The 19946-nt window shown below is 44.7% G+C and overlaps 1 protein-coding gene across 3 annotated transcripts in view; it reads left to right on the forward strand.

Annotated features, from left to right (window-relative positions):
* Positions 1-19946, forward strand: part of slc36a1 (solute carrier family 36 member 1) — a 39179-nt gene that overhangs the window by 2338 nt on the left and 16895 nt on the right. Inside the window, exons 3-11 of one of the 3 annotated variants that reach the window (XM_082551474.1) lie at positions 1766-1820; positions 2520-2610; positions 2696-2784; positions 7943-8032; positions 8287-8371; positions 9689-9916; positions 10818-10916; positions 12398-12564; positions 17207-17376. In XM_082551474.1, the coding sequence (XP_082407600.1) occupies positions 1766-1820; positions 2520-2610; positions 2696-2784; positions 7943-8032; positions 8287-8371; positions 9689-9916; positions 10818-10916; positions 12398-12564; positions 17207-17376 (1074 nt within the window). Of the gene's footprint in view, positions 1-1708; positions 1821-1916; positions 2241-2519; positions 2611-2695; positions 2785-7942; positions 8033-8286; positions 8372-9688; positions 9917-10817; positions 10917-12397; positions 12565-17206; positions 17377-19946 lie in introns of those variants that run through there. The other 2 variants (XM_082551473.1, XM_082551475.1) reach the window with 2 other exon arrangements.

Raw genomic sequence — 19946 nt, forward strand, 5'->3', positions numbered from 1 at the left:
TTAAAGCAACACAGCGGAAACGAGTCCATCAGAGAGGCAGCTCAGAGTCAGAGAGGGTGAGATGGTCTGAGCATGTGCAGAGGAGTGAGGGTGGAGGATGAAGATGGAGTTGCCAAGCAGGAGGAGAACAAGAAGACATGCAGAGGGGTGGTGTGACAGAGGAGGAAGGAAGGATAGGAGGAGATGGAGGCAGATGATGCGCTGCGACGACATGTACAATGTTTACCTCCAAAAATCAAACTTGCCTCCTTTAAAAAGCTGAAAGGTCGGAGAGGGTCACTTTATCATCATCAGTAAAGGAACGCGTCAGAGTCTGATTCAGTCTCTGCATTGCTGAGTAGTTCTTCATGTTCTTCAATGTTAATTTTGATTGGTCATCAGTTATTAGTTAATTCAAAGAATCAAGCTTTTTTTCTTCCCATCAGTATTTTCAGATTAAAGGTCGTGTTTAAGGCTGAAGAAAGTGGGTTGCTCTACAGTTTGTTTTAATCCTTGAGTGTGATGGCAGTGACCGCCTGTCTGTTTGGTGTCTGTTGGTCGCTGATGTGCTGCCGTCAGTCGTTCTGAGTTCTTAGATAAGTCAGAGATGGTTCCTCAGTGTAGCAGCACAAAGTGGGTTTTACTTTCTAAAGACTTTAAACACATGCAGCTGCTGCAGCGTGTGTGCGTTTGTGTTCCTGTCTAGCTATCTTTGTGAGGACCGAAATCTTCATTCTGCTATAATTGTGAGAACCAACAGTCACTTGTGAGGACACACTCACCGGTCCTCACAAGTTTGAAGGCCTGTTTGAGGCTCAAAATGTGGTTTTAGTGTCAGGGTTACAATTAGGTTAGGCATTCATTTTTGATGGTTAGGGTAAGGGGCTAGGGAAAGCATTATGTTAATGAAGGTCCTCACTAAGATAGCTGAACGGGCTTGTGTGTGTGTTGTGTGAGTAATAGAGTTTTATGTGTGTGCTTAGCATTAATAAGCATGTATGTGTGGACTGCAGATACAGTGGGGGTGGGGTGATATAATGTCCACTTTCATTTATAATTGAAAACCTCCCTTTGAGGCTATTTTTAGTTTACCTGCTAGTCTGAGATCAAATAAAGAGCAAAGATAAGAAGTGTTTGGTGACAGGTTCATGAGTGCAAGGCTCGGGTTCCTCTGAACGTAGTTACGATGCTCTCAGATCTTTAAAGACGCTTTTATAACTGTTAGTTTTATAGCGCTGTGTCTCAGCTCAGTTCACAGCTTCCTGCTGTTCTGCTCTCACGTGGAAGTACTTCCAGTTTTTATCATGAAGGGATAATAAGAGTCATGAACAAGTACTAAAGCGCCACATTATTAAACACAGCACTGAGCCTAATGTGTGCCTTCAGGACTTCCTGCTTATTGCAGTCAGGTGATCTTCAGTTATCACCGTGTTTATAGTCATGTGCAGCGAGCCTCATGCACGGCCAGATCTGAAGGGTTTCTTCTCCAACTTCAAGTCTTTCAGGTCCTGTAGTTTGTCACTGAGAGTGTAGGTGTCAGGTCACATGACGAGGTGGATGACACCTGTGTGTGTATATAACCGGAGTCACATCACTGTGAAAGGTGACGGTGCAGGAAAGCTTGCTTACACACTGCTGACTGACATAAGACAGGGCGGTAAACACATCAGAGGGTCACGTGATGTCAAACACATGGTTTTCGTCTTTGTCTCTTTGCCTCTCGTCTCAGCTTTGTTGTCCGACCAAAATCCGTCTGAGCTGGACGCTCTGTGTCCGTCTCCTCCAGGACCGTCCAGACCCCAACGCAACTACGAGAGGATAGGAGGACAGGCGGGGACCTCGTGAGTAAAATGCCTTCGGACTGTCCAATTGTTACGATCCAATGTTGTCAGTGTTTTGTGTTAGGCGTGACTGTTATGTGTTTCCTGTGGTACTTTGAAGGTCTGTCTTATCTCAGTGTGTTCAGTTTACGCTTCCTTGTCTCGTCAGTTCTGATTTGCCCCAGCTGTGTTTCCCTCCTGTTGTCCATTCCCTGATTGCTCCCTCTATGTATTTAAGCCCTGTGTTTCAGTTTGTCATGGGTTGTGATCACTGTGGCGTTGGTATCTTAGTTTTGTATATAGCTGTAAATAGATTTGTAAAGTAGCAATTGAGTATTTTTTTTTCCACCTTGTATATATTGTTCACTGCAGCAGCCTAGTAGGCGTGAGACGCCATTTTTGTTGATTAAGTTTTCTCCTGTTTTTCATGTAGCGAGTTAGGTAAGTGAATTGTCTTTTGTTTGGTTTTTCATTTTGTGTAGGAAAGCGTAGGGACCATTAGGGAGTTTTGTTTGTTATTTTTGGCACTGCTCACTGCTGAAGCAAATAAATGGCTGCTTAGCATTTTAAAAGATACTATTGTTTGGGTTCTTGTTTTGGGTGGAGTGTGGTGGGCAAATTTTTGTTGCGTTCAGGACACACCTAGACTTAGAACGTAACACCAATGCAGGACGTGCAGATCTGGCTGGTCTGATTCTAACTTCATTTTTCATGCTGCAGTTTTTTCCAGACTCTGATCCACCTGCTCAAAGGGAATATTGGTACAGGCCTGCTGGGTCTGCCTCTGGCTGTCAAGAATGCAGGGCTGGTGGTAAGCATACCTGCAAAGGTCACATGACACAGAATTAGTCTGAGCCTTTAAACGCCACACAAACTCGGTCTGTGTTTGTGTGCAGCTCGGACCCATCAGTCTTCTGGTCATGGGCATCATCGCGGTTCACTGCATGAAGCTGCTGGTGATGTGTTCCCACCACCTCAGTGCAAAGTGAGTATCTCGATTCTCGCTCTTCAGCCCTCAAAAACACAATCATCTGGTTTGATTTCCTCACATCCCGTCGTCCTCCGTAATCCACACAGCCTCAGCCCACACACATTCAGATAAAAGCTCACTCCTGTTCTTCATCTAACGCAAACACTCGATACAGGGATCGGATGGGAACACATAATACACAGAATAAAAGCTTCTTTTTTTTTTTTTTAAATGTTTCTCAAAGTAATAATAATAATAATAATAATGGATTGGATTTATATAGCGCTTTTTAAGGCACCCAAAGCGCTTTACAATACCACTATTCATTCACTCTCACATTCACACACTGGTGGAGGCAGCTACAGTTGTAGCCACAGCTGCCCTGGGGCAGACTGACAGAAGCGAGGCTGCCATATCGCGCCATCGGCCCCTCTGGCCAACACCAGTAGGCGGTAGGGTAAAGTGTCTTGCCCAAGGCCACAACGACCAGGACAGAGAGCCCAGGGATCGAACCGGTGACTAGGGCTGGGCCATATTATACCGTTCACGGTAATACCGGTATAATGTTAGGCAACGATAGGAAAATGAAATATCGCGATAGAATGGGAGTAAAACGCGCAGTGCCTTTGTTTTCATACGCTCATGGCCGATTGTTGAGTGAAACAGAAGGGCTTTGGAGTTGACGTCACGCCGCAATGCATTGTGGGAGCGCAGCTCCATTTTCGGGGTCTACGAATCAAAACAAACACACTGTGTTGGAACTACGACGACAAGAAACATGCTTAAAAGCAGCTCAAAAGAAAACGGACGGTATAGAGACCGATTGCGTCCAGAGGCGAAGCAGCGGTACTTGAAAAAAAATAGAGTGCATCGCAAATCTGGACCCATTTGAAATACGGCAGTGGAGTAAAGACCCAGACGACTTACCGCCACTGTCCTACCCGATATCTTCACGTATCTTGTTTGTGGAGTAAGCGCTTACACAGCGAACCAGTTTCGTAATTACAAGTCACTGGAGGCGCACATCCAATTTACAAATGGCTGGGTGCAAGATTTGGCTATTTTCAAGCCGCCAAACTCTGAGTACGTCGTCAAAGTAAGTCAGCTGGAGTGCACCGAGTGAAATAGCCATTTTTCACCCCCCACCATAATTAATGTTACACATTTATCATTTAACTGCTAAAATATCGTTATCATATTATATGCCCATAATTGTAAAGTACATGCAAGTTAACACATTGATAATCGGGTAAATTATTAACGCCAATTTGTGTCCTTCCTGTCTCATTTCATTTATTGTCTTTACATCAACCAATCAAGTCACTCCATTCTATGTTTGATCGCAATTTCTATAACTTCTGAGACCACCAACGATGATATTATTCAGCTATAAAGTGTGATGTGAACATATTTAGAACTTACCGGAATGAAAATGTCTTGAGCACACCAACTGATATCTGGATACGTAACAGAACTTGATATCAGCTCGTCTCATGGCTGCTATCCAGGCTAGACGCCTTCGTTTGGTAATATCCGATACATGAGCTCCTTCATGTTGCTTCCAGGTTGGGAAAGCATAAAAAGACAATCCAAACTTATTCCCGTGCCGGTCGTAAGATCGAACATTGCAGCCGACCGCACAGCAAGTACGAACCATGGCTATGCTTTCGCTTCTTACTTAGACCCCCAAAATGGCGGATCGGGCCAAAATCCTTTCCACGCCCACCCCCGTGACATCACGCTCCAAAGCCCTGATGAACCAGAATTGGTTTGTAAAAATGGTGCAACTTCCGTGATGTGGAACTGGTTTGGTGTTTGTCCGTCAGATACACAACAAAGCACATTTTTTTGCAGAACATGCAAGCGGCCGTTGTTATTGTCGTATTTGTCGGACTAAGATGCTCTTAAATCTGGGAGTAATCTGGGTCCTAAACTCCGTATACTTCAGGTCAAACAACACTGCAGCATCACTTAGAGTTAAAAACTGTCTAAATTCTTTCATCTTTAATAAAACGATCAGCATTGCTGCTTTACCAGGTGTAACTATAAAGTTTAACTTCCAGGCATCCATGAAAACAAAAGTTATTACATTTAACGGAGTTAGAAGTTAGCAGGAAGCTAGCGGAAGTTAGCTCGCTAGTTTCGCTAGTTACCTAAGCATGATATTGCATGTTCTGACTGAGAGATTTCTGAAAAAAATCAAACGTACAGCTCTGCTATCACTTCCAACATAAATGAAGACAGGAAACTAAACAGCAGTGACGTTTGTAGGGTTACTGAAGTTGGGCTAGCTGGTATATAATGATGTGCTACGTGATCGCTAGCGACACAGCTATGTTAGCATAACATAAACAGTGAAGCTGGAGGACGAACACTAACACTTTTCCACTTATAAAAGTTAACGTTAAGGTTCCTCATGGTTAGAGACAAATGCAATCGCATGGCAGGATGCTGTAAACGGACCAAACTTCAGTCAGGAGAACAACTGAGATAATCCATCCACAATACGAGGTTAGTCATTAATATACTGCAACAACATGGGAATAGAGCAGCTGCCAGAGAATTCAACATTAATGAATCAATGGTACAGAAGTGGAGGAAGCAAGAAGAATGAGTTTAATAAAGTTTGATTTATCTGACTGCTTTGTTTCGCTTAATGTGCCTTATAATCCCGTGCACCTTATGGTCCGAAAAATGCGTACTGCACACTGCAGTTTAATGTTGCAAAGCACCTCTTTTTAACTTCAGTGGATATTATACATGGTTATGCTCAGGATATGTCAGCCCATTTCTACTGGAAATGCCTTTTGGTTAAACTTTCAGCAAGGAATTTGCATTTGCACTGTTACATTTTTATAAAGCATAAAAACCAGCTTCTTGTTTAAGTGAAAATAAATGGAAGGTTGTCTTTTTGCGCTAGTAATGTTGTGGAGTTGTATTTTGTCTCGCATCAATTATATCGTCGGTTATATCGTTATCGCAAATTTTCAAATATATATCGTGATAAATATTTTTGGCCATATCGCCCTGCTCTACCGGTGACCTTCCGGTGACAGATGCGATTCCCAACCCCCTGAGCCACGGTCGCAAGTAGCTGGAGGCTCAGCAGGAAGACTGTAAGGTCCCGGTGTTTGGACGTGGCTGAGAGGATAAGTGCGTCACTTCGGTATAACTTTACGTTGGGGCAGAGCGGCTCTTTGTTCAAATGAGATGTAAAATGTCAGGAAAATGCTGTTTTTCTTTCACTGCACACACGCCTGGAAGCAGCAGACTGTAAAATAACTACCAGCCCGATTGACGCACTCACCTGATGTTTGCAGCAGCTAATGTGTGACCGGCAGTGTGTCAAGACTTAAGAGATGAATCCTAATTGATTCTGAACAGATTTTAATGATCACTAAATCACTGATTTCTACTTTCCACAATAATGCAGTAAAACACACATTTCAGCTTTTATTTTGAAAGTTTTTTTTTTGGAGATACCTCATTTATAGATGAGGTAGCATGAGGCACAAGAGCAAATTAAACTGGGTTTGTGGGCCGGTGTCATGTGACGCTTGTATCATGAGAACAAAACGGTCTGAGTCTGTGGCTCTGCTGAGAAATCAGCTGTATGTTGATGCACAGATCCAGTGAATCCAGTGCTGATGATGAATCCTGTCTGTTTTACGATGTCTCTGAGCTGCACGTTTTATTTTATTATTTTTAACTAACTGTAGAGGTCAGGCTGGGTTTCTGTAAGCTGTGCTCGAGTCCTCGTTGCTTTGAGTCTTTCTGTTTGAACTGAGTCCTTCATGCCTTTGCAGCAGCTCATTTTAATCTCCTTTGCACTAAAACCACACTCGTCCTTGCATGTTTGCTCTGCAGCGGCTTCGTTGTGTTTGCTGTTGTTCCTGCTTGAGGCTCATCAGCTGTCACAGACATTACCAAACACTGTCACCGTGACCTGTGATCAGCCCCACCTCTCCGTGGCGATCGCCACATCGGTTCAGTTTTAGTGGGATTACATAAGTGAAGCCATGTGGCCGAAAACCCAGAGTACCGGGGCTTATCTGTTTTACAGCTGGTGACACGTGGCAGCTCAGCAGATTAGTGCAGTCACTATTAGACTTTAATTAGTGTACTACCTGTGACTGTGAACCTGCCCATCCACCCCTCGCCCGCCCTTTGCCCAGTTCACACGGCGATCCATTAGCTGGGATTAAAAGGATCAAGGAGATCGCGAGTGTGAACGGACACCTCTGCACCGTCACGCATCAGCTGAGGAGACACAGAAGTGGTTGCGGCCCTTCCTGTTTTTAGAGGTTTAATTTTTGCCGAGTCAGTCGTCACTTCTCTGATTCTGTCATAGATATGGAAGAACCGCAGTTACCCAATAAGGGTTAAAACTAAACTTCATTTTCTTATTTCTTTGTCAACTCGTTGGGCATGTGCACCTGTGTTCAAGCCTTACTAAGGATTTTATTGTTTTTAACTCTTCATATATAACGTTTATCTGTTTTTACTTCAGAGGGTTTCTGCAGGCTTTATCATTTTTTAGCTCATTTCGTGTGCTTCTGGGCTCCTGAAATGTCCCAAAGTCAGGGTATCTGTGAGCTGCTCTGTTACTACAGTAACCTCGCAGAAGCCATGTTATGGGTCAAATGATGTCATTAAAATGCTCCAAAAGCCTCCAACAGCACAAACACGTCCAGAAGTCCAGTTCTGGTGACACTAGCAGACAGCTAGCAGCTACAGCTGCCTGTGTCACCATCCACCTGTCAGTCAGAGAGGCCACGCTCCTGATCGTGCAAGCTTTAAGCCTTAATGCGATTTAAGCAGCTGAGTTATAAATCATCTATAGAGACTAAACCAGTGTCTGTGTCGGTCTGTAAACATGTGGGAGCTGGCTCACTGCTGCCTCTGCTGGACACCAGATGAACTGCTTTGTTCACACAAGCTTTGGAGCTTAAGCTTGTGTTCAGGCGGTGTTTACTGCAGTGAACTTATAAACTGTATATTAAAGATGGACATGGCTTGTCCAGGCTTGAAGCCAGTACTTTAAACCTGGATACCTTTATGTCCAGCAGAGGGCGACTTTTCTGTGCTGGTTATTTTTCAGTTTGGTTATTTGGCTTCATGTCAGCTGAAACTGACTGACGACACCCCCCCCCCCCCCCCCCCCCCCCCGCAGGATGAACCGACCATCTCTGACCTACGGCGAGGCTGTGCAGTACGGGATGGAAAACGTGCCGTGGCTGAGGCGACATTCACAGTGGGGAAAGTAAGAAACACGCTCACCTGTTCTGCTCGGTGTTTCTTTAGACACGTCAAGAAAACAAATTAATTTTAATATGTAAAACATGTAAAGATGTCAGATTTAGTCCCACAGGCATAAGAAAAAAACAAATAACAAAAAACGTAAATTTTTTAAAGGAAAGGAAATTCTTTCAGACCTGTGAACCTCAAAGAATTAAAGATGTGATCAGAGAGACGTCGTCCTGTTCTGTGTTTTAACTGTTTCATCGTCTCGCCCAGGCGGACCGTCAACCTGTTCCTCATCATCACACAGCTGGGCTTCTGCTGTGTCTACTTCGTCTTCCTCAGTGACAACGTCAAGCAGGTCAACACACTCACATAATCAGATGCACTCACAGACTCACCGACAGACACACCGACATTCACAAACTCACAGATGCACTCACAGACACAGTTTAATTGTCCCTGTCAGCGTTACAGAGTGAGGTGTTTTTGTACCATGTGATTTTCACCTGTGGTGTTTATTGGGCTGATAACCACAGAGCTGCAGCCAGTGTGACCTCAGTGACCTCACAGATGTTTTCGTTTTGTTTAACTGATCTGAACTTCATAAATCAGTACGGATCATTTCTTCATAAAAAAAAAACAAGACTGACTCTGAAAGTTATAAAAACTAAAAGTGAAACTTTAAAAGTATCCTAGAAGCTAAACTAAAGTGAAAATGAAAGATTTAAAGATACATTCAAATAAAAAAATGGAAAGCTGTAATAACTCCAGATCAAACCCCTGCATGCAGGTCAGCCACCCAGAAGGCTGTGCCATGTTACAACAAATTTTTGCAAAGTTTTGCACTCATGGAAAACCTGAAAATGTTCTCCAGAAGTAATCTGTCCTATCAGGCCAAGCGTGAGGAGGCACGCTGAGCTTCAGCCACCTGCCTCAGTTTAAAGAAAGTGCAGACAGACTGACTGTAGAGTAAACACATGATCTAATAATTTTATGGATGTTTGCATGAGTAAATATTTAATTATGTTCGGTTCATACTCCTGTGGTTTTGTCTTTACTGAGAGAATAGAATACCATGAAACACACTGATATGGAGGAAAATCAGACGATCACTTATTTCAGCAGGGAGTGTGTGAGGTGATGGAAATGATGGCGATCAAGACAGGCTCAGTTTGTGTAGTTCAGTTTTTAGCCACTAGGGGGTGCCGCCTGCCTGCATGTATTTTGTGTCCGCTCATTTTTGCTGAAGCAGCAGTCAAACATCTGGTGGGCGGTGATTTTACTCAGAGATTCAGACTGACTCGGCTCAGTAAATACAGAGCCGTGTGTTGAAGAGCTGAGCAGAAACATGACACAAACACAAACACAGATCTGAAATATCCACAGTTTTCAACCTTCGGAGAACACAACACATTCCATTTCCAGGTGGACAAGCCCCATGCTCTTACTTTGAAAGACACATGATATTTGCTCTGTTATTTATTTCCACAGAGAGAATTTCGTATGATTTTTATGTCTCAGAAAACCTGCACACACTGCCCGAGCTCTAGCTCTGATTGGTTTGAGCCTGCAGACGATCTCTATCCAGTCCTGGGTTGTAATCACTCCTTTGGTGTTTAAGACCTTTTCAGCAGAATGAGCATCATCCTCTCTTTATCTGACCTGCCTTCACCAGGTGGTAGAAGCTGCCAACGCCACCACCATCAGCTGCCAGACGAACTACACCAACCAGACCCAGGTCCTGGTCCCGAGCTTTGACTCCCGCCTATACATGCTCTGCTTCCTGCCTGCCATCATCCTGCTGGTCTTTATCCGCAACCTGAAGTGCCTGGCCCCGTTCTCTCTGGGGGCCAATGTGGCCATGACGGCTAGTTTGTTCCTGATCTACTACTACTCACTCACGGTGAGCCGCAGGTTTCTCTCTGATTCGATTGCCTTCAGTCAAGGTTGTAGCCTCGTTTTTCACCCTCTGTGGTCTCATTAAGTTGTGACATTGAGCAGAAGCTTGTTTGTTACCTGGATAAGTAAGAGCTCCCTGCAGCAGCGCGTGGTGGAGAAGGTTGTGCGTGCACCCTGTGAGATGACTGTGGCTGATGGATCATCTGAGCAGCACATTTGGGGATAAGCAGAGCATAAAGGCCACTAGCAGCTTTGAAAACAATCTGGATCTTCTGCTGCTCGGTGGGACTTTTTCCTCTCGGCATGAGCTCTGATTTGAACACCAGGATGATGATGATGATGATGATGATAATAATAATAATGTACTTTTTTTAATCACTTCAGATAGTTTTCAGGGTTCGGGCTCATCCTGCTGACCTTTTTTAATGAAATGCATCATCCAGTCAAAGTTTGCAGACAGAAGGTTAACTCGGTGCTCCTCTGCAGATACCTGCACACAGACACATGCTTTATAATAAATCATGCACAGGTAGTACATTTAGTGCTTAGGTGACCCTCCATCTCGCAGTAGAGAAAGAATCATTCATGTCCCAGACCAGAGTTTGAATTTTCAAAATAAGAGCCAAAAGATACAGAAATAATGGCATGTGTCTGACACAGCTGGCCGAGCTGCTTGCGTGGAGCTCTTTGAGCGGATGCTCTCTTATTTGTATTGTTGTGAAGAACAGGGCTGTCGTGCAGATAACATTTAACACCTCACTCCATCTGTAATTTTTAAGTCTGCAGCAGTTCATTTTCATTGTGCAGCTTTTTCTCGGCTAATCATGTTAAGAGTAGCGAGGATGCGATTAGTTGAAGAACAGCTCTAACTGGCTGTGGATCTATTTTGTTTTGTTTCTCTACAGAACATCTCAAACCCCACTGACCTCCCAAAAGTTGGCAGAGCTAAAGACTACCCTCTCTTCTTCGGAACGGCCATCTTTGCCTTCGAAGGCATTGGAGTGGTGAGTGAGTGGCTGATGGTAACACATGCACGCATGTGCTGCCGAAAACTTTATGACTGTATCAATGTGAAACACCTGTGTGCCTCGATTACGTGGATTATAAACGGCACTGTTATCTCCCCCTGCATTACCGTTGGATTTCTTTATGCAAATGAGGCATCATGCATCACGCTGCTGTGGGGGGGGGGGCTGGAGATAGGAGAGCAGCAGGGGTCCAGAAAGAGGGGGATTACACCAGCACGTCCCACTGACCATTTTTAATAACAGAGTGTGGAATGTAAAGTCTGTGAATGATTTTACTGTCAAAATCCCCGTGTTCACCTAAACAATTCAAAGCAATATTTCAAGATGATCGAACACAGTTCACTGCAGTTCCAAGTTTTTAAAACGATACATTAAAAGATAAAAGCTCAGATGTGATAAGACTGACTGTGCAATTAATGCAGGTATACAAACTTTGACATCACTATAAATATTTTCAGATTTACAGGCCCATATAGCACAAAGAGACGGTGCTTTTTAATCATTTTTTAAAATCGTGTCTTCATCAGTGCAGCAGATATCACGTGTCACAGATCTGGAATCTGTGCAGCTGCGAGTGTCAGTGTGAGTCACCTGTCAGAGTAATAAAGTGCATTCTGGGTAAACTTTGAGGGCTCGTGTCAACATATGAAAGGTCTCCTGTTAGCTACATAGGCCAGGCTCACCTTCATGCTGTGACTCCTTCACAGTCATTTTCTAATACTGTCATATTTGAATTAAAAAGTGCCATATTTGGATGAGCAGGCGACCATATGCCGCATGACTGAGAGCGGCCGGCTCGGGTTCGAGTCCAACCCGCGGCCCTTTGCCGCATGTTTCCCTCCGCTTTCCGGTCAGTCTTCTCTGTATCTGTCGAAGACAGAAAAAGGCCAAAAAATATATATATATATATTTTTTTTAAAGTGCCAGATTTGCACCCACTCTTGTGTACGCTCAGAGCTGGAAGGTATTCACAGTATGAAGCACAACGTGAGTCAAAATCAGTCGTCCGATTTCAGAGCGTTTAAAGTCCACCGCCGCTCACCGGTGACCATTGAAGCACACACGGTGTGTAACCCAGTGTTAATGTCACAATTACTCATTACAGATACATTATTGATATGTTATTATTTCACTTTATTGATGTTTATTTAAGAACATTTGCCTCATTTTGACATTTTTCAAAGCATCGTATGACTCTCGCTAACATCTGCCCTGCAGACACGTGTGTTTCAGAGTTGGCCTTTTTCCTGTCCATGCAGAGAAGCTTGTCTTTATAATGATGAAGCCTGGCTGATAAGCTACATTTTCCAAAAGCTCCATTTAATTCAGTTAAATCTGGTTTATAAAAAAGCAAAGCTTCCTGGTAAAGGCGAGCTTTCAGGGCATCAGTGTGAGCAGACACCACTGAGCCTTCACGTGTCACTGAAATGTCCCGCTAACAGAGTTTCTCTCTGCAGGTTCTGCCCCTGGAGAACAAGATGCAGAGGCCACAGAGGTTCACCCAGGTTCTCTATTTGGGCATGGGCATCGTCACCTTCCTCTACATCAGCCTGGGAACCATAGGATACATGTGCTTTGGAGAGCACATCGGCGGCAGCATCACACTGAACCTACCTAACTGCTGGTGAGATACCGCCACAACGCTCAGGATTAGAAATCGAGTCGAGTCGGCATGTTTAAAAACATTTGTGCTGGTTAATGTCCTACAGCACTCAGAGAATCACATAAGACACCACAGGATGGGTGGAGTCAGCTGTGCACTCAGATGACTCCACCCAAGCACATCTCCTCCTGTTGTGTCACCAGTGTTGGGAAGGTTACTTTTAAAATGTATTCCATTACAGAATACAGAATACATGCCCCAAAATGTATTCTGTAACGTATTCCGTTACGTTACTCAATGACAGTAACGTATTCTGAATACTTTGGATTACTTAATATATTATCATGCTTTTTACAACAACGTGAATGTACTATTGCTGTGTGATTTATTACTATTACTGAAGGTCCGCGACTCCGAACTGTAGTAAAGGGACCTCAGACTAATACGGCGGGGTCCGTGTCAGCTCGTAGCCGAAAAATAGCTTTACTTTGTGTGGGTCACCTTTTCTTGCGAGACACAGAGAGAGGTGTCGAAAGACTGCTCCAACGGAACTTATTGTTTTCGGAGGAAAACATGAACACGGTGTACAGTCGAGTCTTAATAGCTTACTTACAACTGGGCTCGTCAGGCACTCTTCTTGGCTGAAGTGGTTGTTATTATTATATTTACATGCTTCCAGCTCCCGTTTTTCCTCGATGACAACTTGTACCTTTCCACTCCCCTTTTTCTCCCTCCTCGCGCTCACAGACACTGCCCATGATGCTACATTCTTTAGAGCTATGCTTGTAGCATTCTGCCTATTAGCTTAGCACAACAACAACAACGAAAAGGCGCTCTCTCACCCAGGAAACACACAGTCGCAGAGAGAGAGAGAGCGTCGCCCTGTAACCATGGCAACCGTAACGCTGCCGCCTGGAACAACAGCACGTAGCTGTCAAACAAAACCCAAACAGTCCTGACCCGCGACAAAATGAAACAGGAAAGTACCGCAGTGTAATCCATTTATTTCAACAAAGTAACTGTATTCTGAATACCACCTCTTTAAATGGTAACTGTAACGGAATACAGTTACTCATATTTTGTATTTTAAATACGTAACGGCGGTACATGTATTCCGTTACTCCCCAACACTGTGTGTCACTGCCTCAAACCTCCAGGAACACAAACTATTGTGTGTGTTTGTGGTGCAGGTGCGTCTCAATACACAAGTCCAAACCTCCTAAACTAAACTGAAGCACAGTGTGGTACGTCCAGACTCAGCAGATGTGATGTGCCGAAGAGCAAAGAGACTTAAATCTTCATTGTTTAGAAGAAAGGTGGCAGGATTGGGACCCAGTGTCTCATTAAAATATTAAAACCTGTTTTACTGTGTTTTAGACCCATAGATAGTAGGGGTGCAACGATACTCGTATCAATATTGAACCGTTCGATACAGTGCTTTCGGTTCGGTACGCATATGTATCGAACAATAAAAATTTTTTAATTTATTTTATCAAATCAAAATCAAATCAAATCAAATCACTTTTATTGTCACATCACATGTGCAGGCACACTGGCACAGCACATGCGAGTGAAATTCTTGTGTGCGAGCCCCACAAGCAACAGAGATGTGCAAACACAACAACACAAACGAGCAAAATACAAGAATGGCCAACCTGAAACTAATAAATATATGTACAATATATAATAGTGTATGCATTTCTGGATGTGTATACTAAATATTTTCCTGTGTGTGTGTGTGTGTGTGTGTGTGTGTGTGTGTGTGTGTGTGTATACACACATTTTTACAAATTAAATAGTAAAAAAAAAAAAAAATAATAATAATAAAATATACAGAGTTGAATATGTGCAAAACAAGTGGCATTTATATACAGTGTGGAGTGCAGTGCATAATGTTGAAGTTCCAGTAGTGAAGCTGAGGTGTCTATGACGTGTTCAGCAGTCTGATGGCCTGATGGAAAAAGCTGTCTCTCAGTCTGCTGGTACGGGACCGGATGCTGCAGAACCTCCTTCCTGATGGAAGCAGTCTGAACAGTTTATGGCTGGGGTGACTGGAGTCCTTGATGATCCTCCCCGCTTTCCTCAGGCACCGCTTCCTGTAGATGTCTTGGAGGGAGGGAAGCTCACCTCCAATTATCCGTTCAGAGCACCGCACTACTCGCTGGAGAGCTTTGCAGTTGTAGGCGGTGCTGTTGCCATACCAGGTGGTGAGGATGCTCTCAATGGCACAGTGATAGAAGGTCCTGAGGATGCGGGGGCTCATGCCGAATCTTTTCAGTCTCCTGAGAAAGAAGAGGTGCTGCTGCGCCTTCTTCACTGTTTTGTTTATGTGTACTGACCACGTAAGATCTTCAGCCAGATGTACTCCAAGGAACCGGAAGCTGCTCACTCTCTCCACAGCAGCGCCGTTGATGGTGATGGGGGTGTGTACTTCTCTGCACCTCCGGAAGTCCACTATCAACTCCTTTGTCTTTGCGACGTTGAGGGTGAGATGGTTGTCTTGACACCAGTGGGTCAGGGTGCTGACCTCCTCCCTGTAAGCCGTCTCATCACCGTTGGTGATTAGACCCACCACTGTAGTGTCGTCCGCAAACTTCACAATGATGTTGGAGCTGTTAGTGGCTATGCAGTCGTAGGTGTAGAGTGAGTACAGGAGAGGGCTCAGTACACACCCCTGTGGAGCACCAGTGTTCAGTGTGATGGGGGATGAGGTGATGCTGCCCAGTCTGACCACCTGGCGTCTGTCAGACAGGAAGCTAAGGATCCAGCTGCAGAGGGAGCTGCTCAGTCCTAGATCCTGCAGTTTCCTGTCCAGCTTCGAGGGAACGATGGTATTGAATGCTGAGCTGTAATCTACAAACAGCATTCTCACATACGTGTCTCTCTTCTCCAGGTGTGACAGGGCAGTGTGTAGTGTCAGGGCTATGGCATCATCAGTGGACCTGTTGTGGCGGTATGCAAACTGTAGAGGGTCCAGTGAGTCGGGTAGTGCAGAGCAGATGAAGTCCCTGACCAGCTTCTCGAAGCATTTGCTTACGATGGGGGTCAGGGCTACAGGTCGCCAGTCGTTCAATGAGGAGATGGTGGAGGATTTGGGTACAGGGACGATGGTGGCCATTTTGAAGCAGGCTGGGACTACAGACAGAGAGAGGGAAAGGTTGAAGATGTGTGTGTGTGAACACTCCAGCCAGCTGGAGTGTTCAACTTTCAACTTTCCTTCTGATGATGCTGTCTGTGTTGAGTGCTCAGTGGATCTGCGCTCGACAGTGCAGCCTAGGCGGAGTAGTCGAACGCAGATTCACTGAACGCAGGGCAAGCTAGCGAGACAGAAGTTAAGCTCTCCTTGCAACATGGCAAATTGAACCTCCCCCACCCTCATTCAGATCTGGCGTTTGGAACTATTTTGGTTTTCATGTGACGTATGACCCTGAAGGTAAGCGCATCATGGACTAAAGTAAAACCGTATGTTGGATGTGCCACGCAATGCTCAATTACATTGGTGGGAACTAGTGTGTTAGCGCAGTTAACTCGTTAACGTGTTGGCCGTGCACATTTACTCCGACATCATCGTAGTGCAAAGACAAGTGGAAGCAGACAAAAACAACAGGCACGCATGCTACAAACTTTACCCGAGTCATTTAGACAGCCGTTAGCACATGATTCTCCTTATGGGTGCCTGATATGTTTAATATGCTGCTGAGAATATAGCCCAGAAGAAGCGTATAGTATAGCTTTTATTTTGGAAAGAGACATTTCTCTGTAATAAACTCTCTTTTCCAAAGATGAGTGATTCCTCAATCAGATATATTTATTTTTTTATTACTTTGTTGTAACAGCAGCATTAAATTTAATAACTGTACATTTGAGTTAAAATATATATTTATAATTTTAATAAATGACAAATTAAAAAGGCATGAACATTTTTTTTTTTTTTTTTTTTTTGTATCGAAAAAATATCGAACCATGACACCAAAGTATTGAACCGAACTGAACCGTGAATTTTGTGTATTGTTGCACCCCTAATAGATAGATACTCAGAGCTGATGCTTCACATCCACAGCTTGTTGTATTTGCATCAGGAAACCTGCGGACACTGCATGATGAATGAATCAGGAAGCCATGGATCTGAATGTGTTTACATTACTTTAGTAAGTCCAGGTGAGAGCTGCTGTTACTGGTTTCTCCTTCAGTTTCCTGGCTCTGTGCTCACATGCTCCACAAGCTCTAGCGGTGGTGGATTGACTGAGTCTCCAAAAGTGCAGAGCATGCTGAGATCAGAGTGACAGCTGCATCAGGTTTTAAATCAGTTTTATGGCTCTTATCTGGCTCAGGGGCACACAAGCTACCCCCTCTCTCCAGCCGGACACTGAGGAAATAAACACTCAACCTCAAAGGGTTTTTCTCTGCCTTGGTGAGAGTGGAAATCCTCTCCAGCTCCACCTACCTGCTCTTTAAACTGTCTGTAGGTGAGTGGCAGCCAATCAGAAGAAACTTCACTCAAAGAGTGGGGAGGCGAAATGGCTTGTTTAAAACATAGCATTATTTTGAACTATGAGTCATGCAAAGCTACTCTAGGAGAATCTAGGAGTAAAAATAAGCGGGATAGGTCACATTTTTCCACACATTACTTGACTCCTTCCACTCCTTCCTCCCCATTTTCCAGGATGTACCAGGTCGTGAAGCTCCTGTACTGCTTCGGGATCTTCATCACCTTCGCCCTGCAGTTCTATGTCCCAGCAGAAATCCTCATACCATCCATGGTAGCTTGCGTGCCAGATCAGTGGGACACCGCCATCGACCTACTGCTGCGTGCTGTCATGGTCATCTTCACGTGTAAGTACGAGCGGGTCTGCGGTGTGTCGGGCGGCGGGCTGTTAAATCTGCACACGATGTCAGGCTCAACTGCAACGTGTTTCAGACCGAGAGCCGAGCCTTCTTATGTATGAATATAAATGGCACGCGTGTCAGCACGCACGATCGACTTTATGCTGTCACGGGATTTACAAAGAAACTCGTCCTCTTACTGTTATTTATGCATCAATTCTCAGACATGTGGGTTAAAGTGTCTGCTGTATGTTCGTGAAGGTTCTCACTCATCCAGGTCATTGTCATCCAAGAAGCTTGGAAAGAAAAGCATCTGGACAATTGGTGGAAACTCCCAGATTTGAGGTGTCCCCAAGAGGGTCATGGACCCCCTATGGACCCTTCCTCTACCTAATCACACGACCCACCACTATATCCGCTGTATGTTTATTCTGCACATTGAGTCACAGCATGGGCTGATTTCCACTCCTCTGCTCAGATTTTCCTTCATGCGTTTCTAATGTGAGCTCTGAGCAGAGTCGTGGTTTTTAAACACTTTCAGCATCATCTCAGCTACTGCTTGTGCAGGGAATCAATTTAAAGAAATCTAATTTCTGCGTTTGTTCTTTAGAGAACAAACCCAGACCAAAGACCCCGATCTGTTATAAGCAGTTTGGTACTTTCCCTTTCTCACCGTTTAACTGTCGTGACTGTCACCAAACCCCATCTGGGGTTGCGAGGTCTTCCTCTGAGCTCTTCCCCCAGGAGGTATCAGACCAGGATGACTCTGGGCGAGCCAATCCAGGCAGGAGGAGCATCCTGGGTCTGGTGTGGGAATGCTTGTTTCTGTGTTCAACCTCTTTGATTCTGTTCTCTGTAGTCTTCAGACTGCAGAGCTTCACAGAGCAGCATGGCTTTAGGTTGATGTGAAATTGTCGTGTATCTTTAACAGCAGATGAAAGGTCTGCTTTTGGAGTTGCCATCAGCAATCTGGCCCGTGTTAGTGGTGTGTACTGACGCAGGAGAGCAGAGCGAGCGGTGTGGCTGCTCCTGAGTGTACTTCTGTGAGGCGCCTCCTTTATTGTATTTTTATTAGGCTTATTTCTGCAAAGAAAACTGAGTCTGCACCACAGCCAAGGCCCCGCTGACAAATGAGGCTCTTTAACAAGCCGTAATGAGGCAAACAGCACGTGTACAATCTGCTCCTCTCTTGTCTTTGTGCTTTTATCTAAAGCGGAGCTAAAAGGGGCAGCAGAGTAATTTACTCTTAGACATAGTAACAGAAGCGTCCCATTAGAAGGTCGCTGCTGCTGAGTTTTGCTCTTTAATCCCGTCAGTAACAGTCGTTTCAGCTGATTACCTGGACTTGGTTCTGGTTCCTGTGGAACTATTGACTCGAGCCCCTATGTGGCTAATCAGTTCTAGGTACTTCCACAGATGCAGAGAGTCCACAGTACCTGGAACATCCCTGTTTGTGTTTCTAATGAATTAGAGAGGATTTAAAAAAACAGCAGACATACATGAAAAAGACTCATTTGTACTTGTTGTGTGAATGAACCTGCACACAAGGAGCTCACTGAGACTGTGAGCTCTGGATCTTTTGTGTTGTTGTTGTTGTTGTTTTAACTCCTGGACTAAATAAAAATCTAAAAATGTTCACAAGGAAAAGTTTGGCTGCAGTTCCTCTGGTGTCCAGCAGAGGCAGCAATGAGCCACTCCCCATAGACTCCCGTGTTAAAAGAAACATGCTTACAGGCTGGTACAGACTGTTTTGGTCTCTGTAGATAATTTCACCCTCACAACAGCTGTACAGGGCCTCTTTGACTGACAGGTGGATGGCACCACAGGTGGCTGTAGTTGCTAGCTGTCTGCTAGGCTTCACCTCAGCTAACTGGAGTCCCTGGACTGGACATCTGGGACACGCGTTTGTGCTTTTAATGACATTATCTGACCAATAATATGGCTGCTCTAAGGTTACGGTACCGCCCAGGACATCTGAGTGCCTGTTTTAGGATTATGATTGGATGATTCTTAGCACTGACCAACTGTGGGTGCAGCTTTAGCTGATAAACACATCCTGTCTGGTCTCCCTCTGAGGTGACGAGTGAAGGGACAACGAAGCCACGTGTCTCACATGCGTTCCCTCGCCTGATCCTCTCCCTCCTCCGGGTTTCCAGCAGTAGCCAACAGTTCCCCGTAATAGCCCCGCCAGGCTATTTATAGCTACAGTAGTCCTCCAATTGCAATCGATTCTCATCTGGCCATGACCGCTCATTCTCTGTGTTGCAGGCTCGTGCCTGATTGTGTGCACCGCTGCTGAGTCACGCTGAAGTCAGCAGGGGGCACACTTCCACCTATTGAGGGATCATTATATTTACATTAAAGGCAGAGTAGTTCTTGAAAGTGGGGGTGTATTTATCCTTTCACAGACCTTACAGACTGGAAGCACAGAAACAGACTTTCTCTCCCTGCTGCTTAACTGGTAGTTAACGTCAACTACCAGCTGTTTATTGTTGGTCTCCTCCATCAGCTGCTCAACATCTGCCGGCTTCAAGGTTAGGATCAGGACACTGGATGATGATGAATCTTCACTGAAGTAC

The sequence above is a fragment of the Aulonocara stuartgranti genome (genome assembly GCF_965226115.1).
Source record: "Aulonocara stuartgranti genome assembly, chromosome: 2".
In the NCBI taxonomy this organism is placed as follows: Eukaryota; Metazoa; Chordata; class Actinopteri; order Cichliformes; family Cichlidae; genus Aulonocara; species Aulonocara stuartgranti.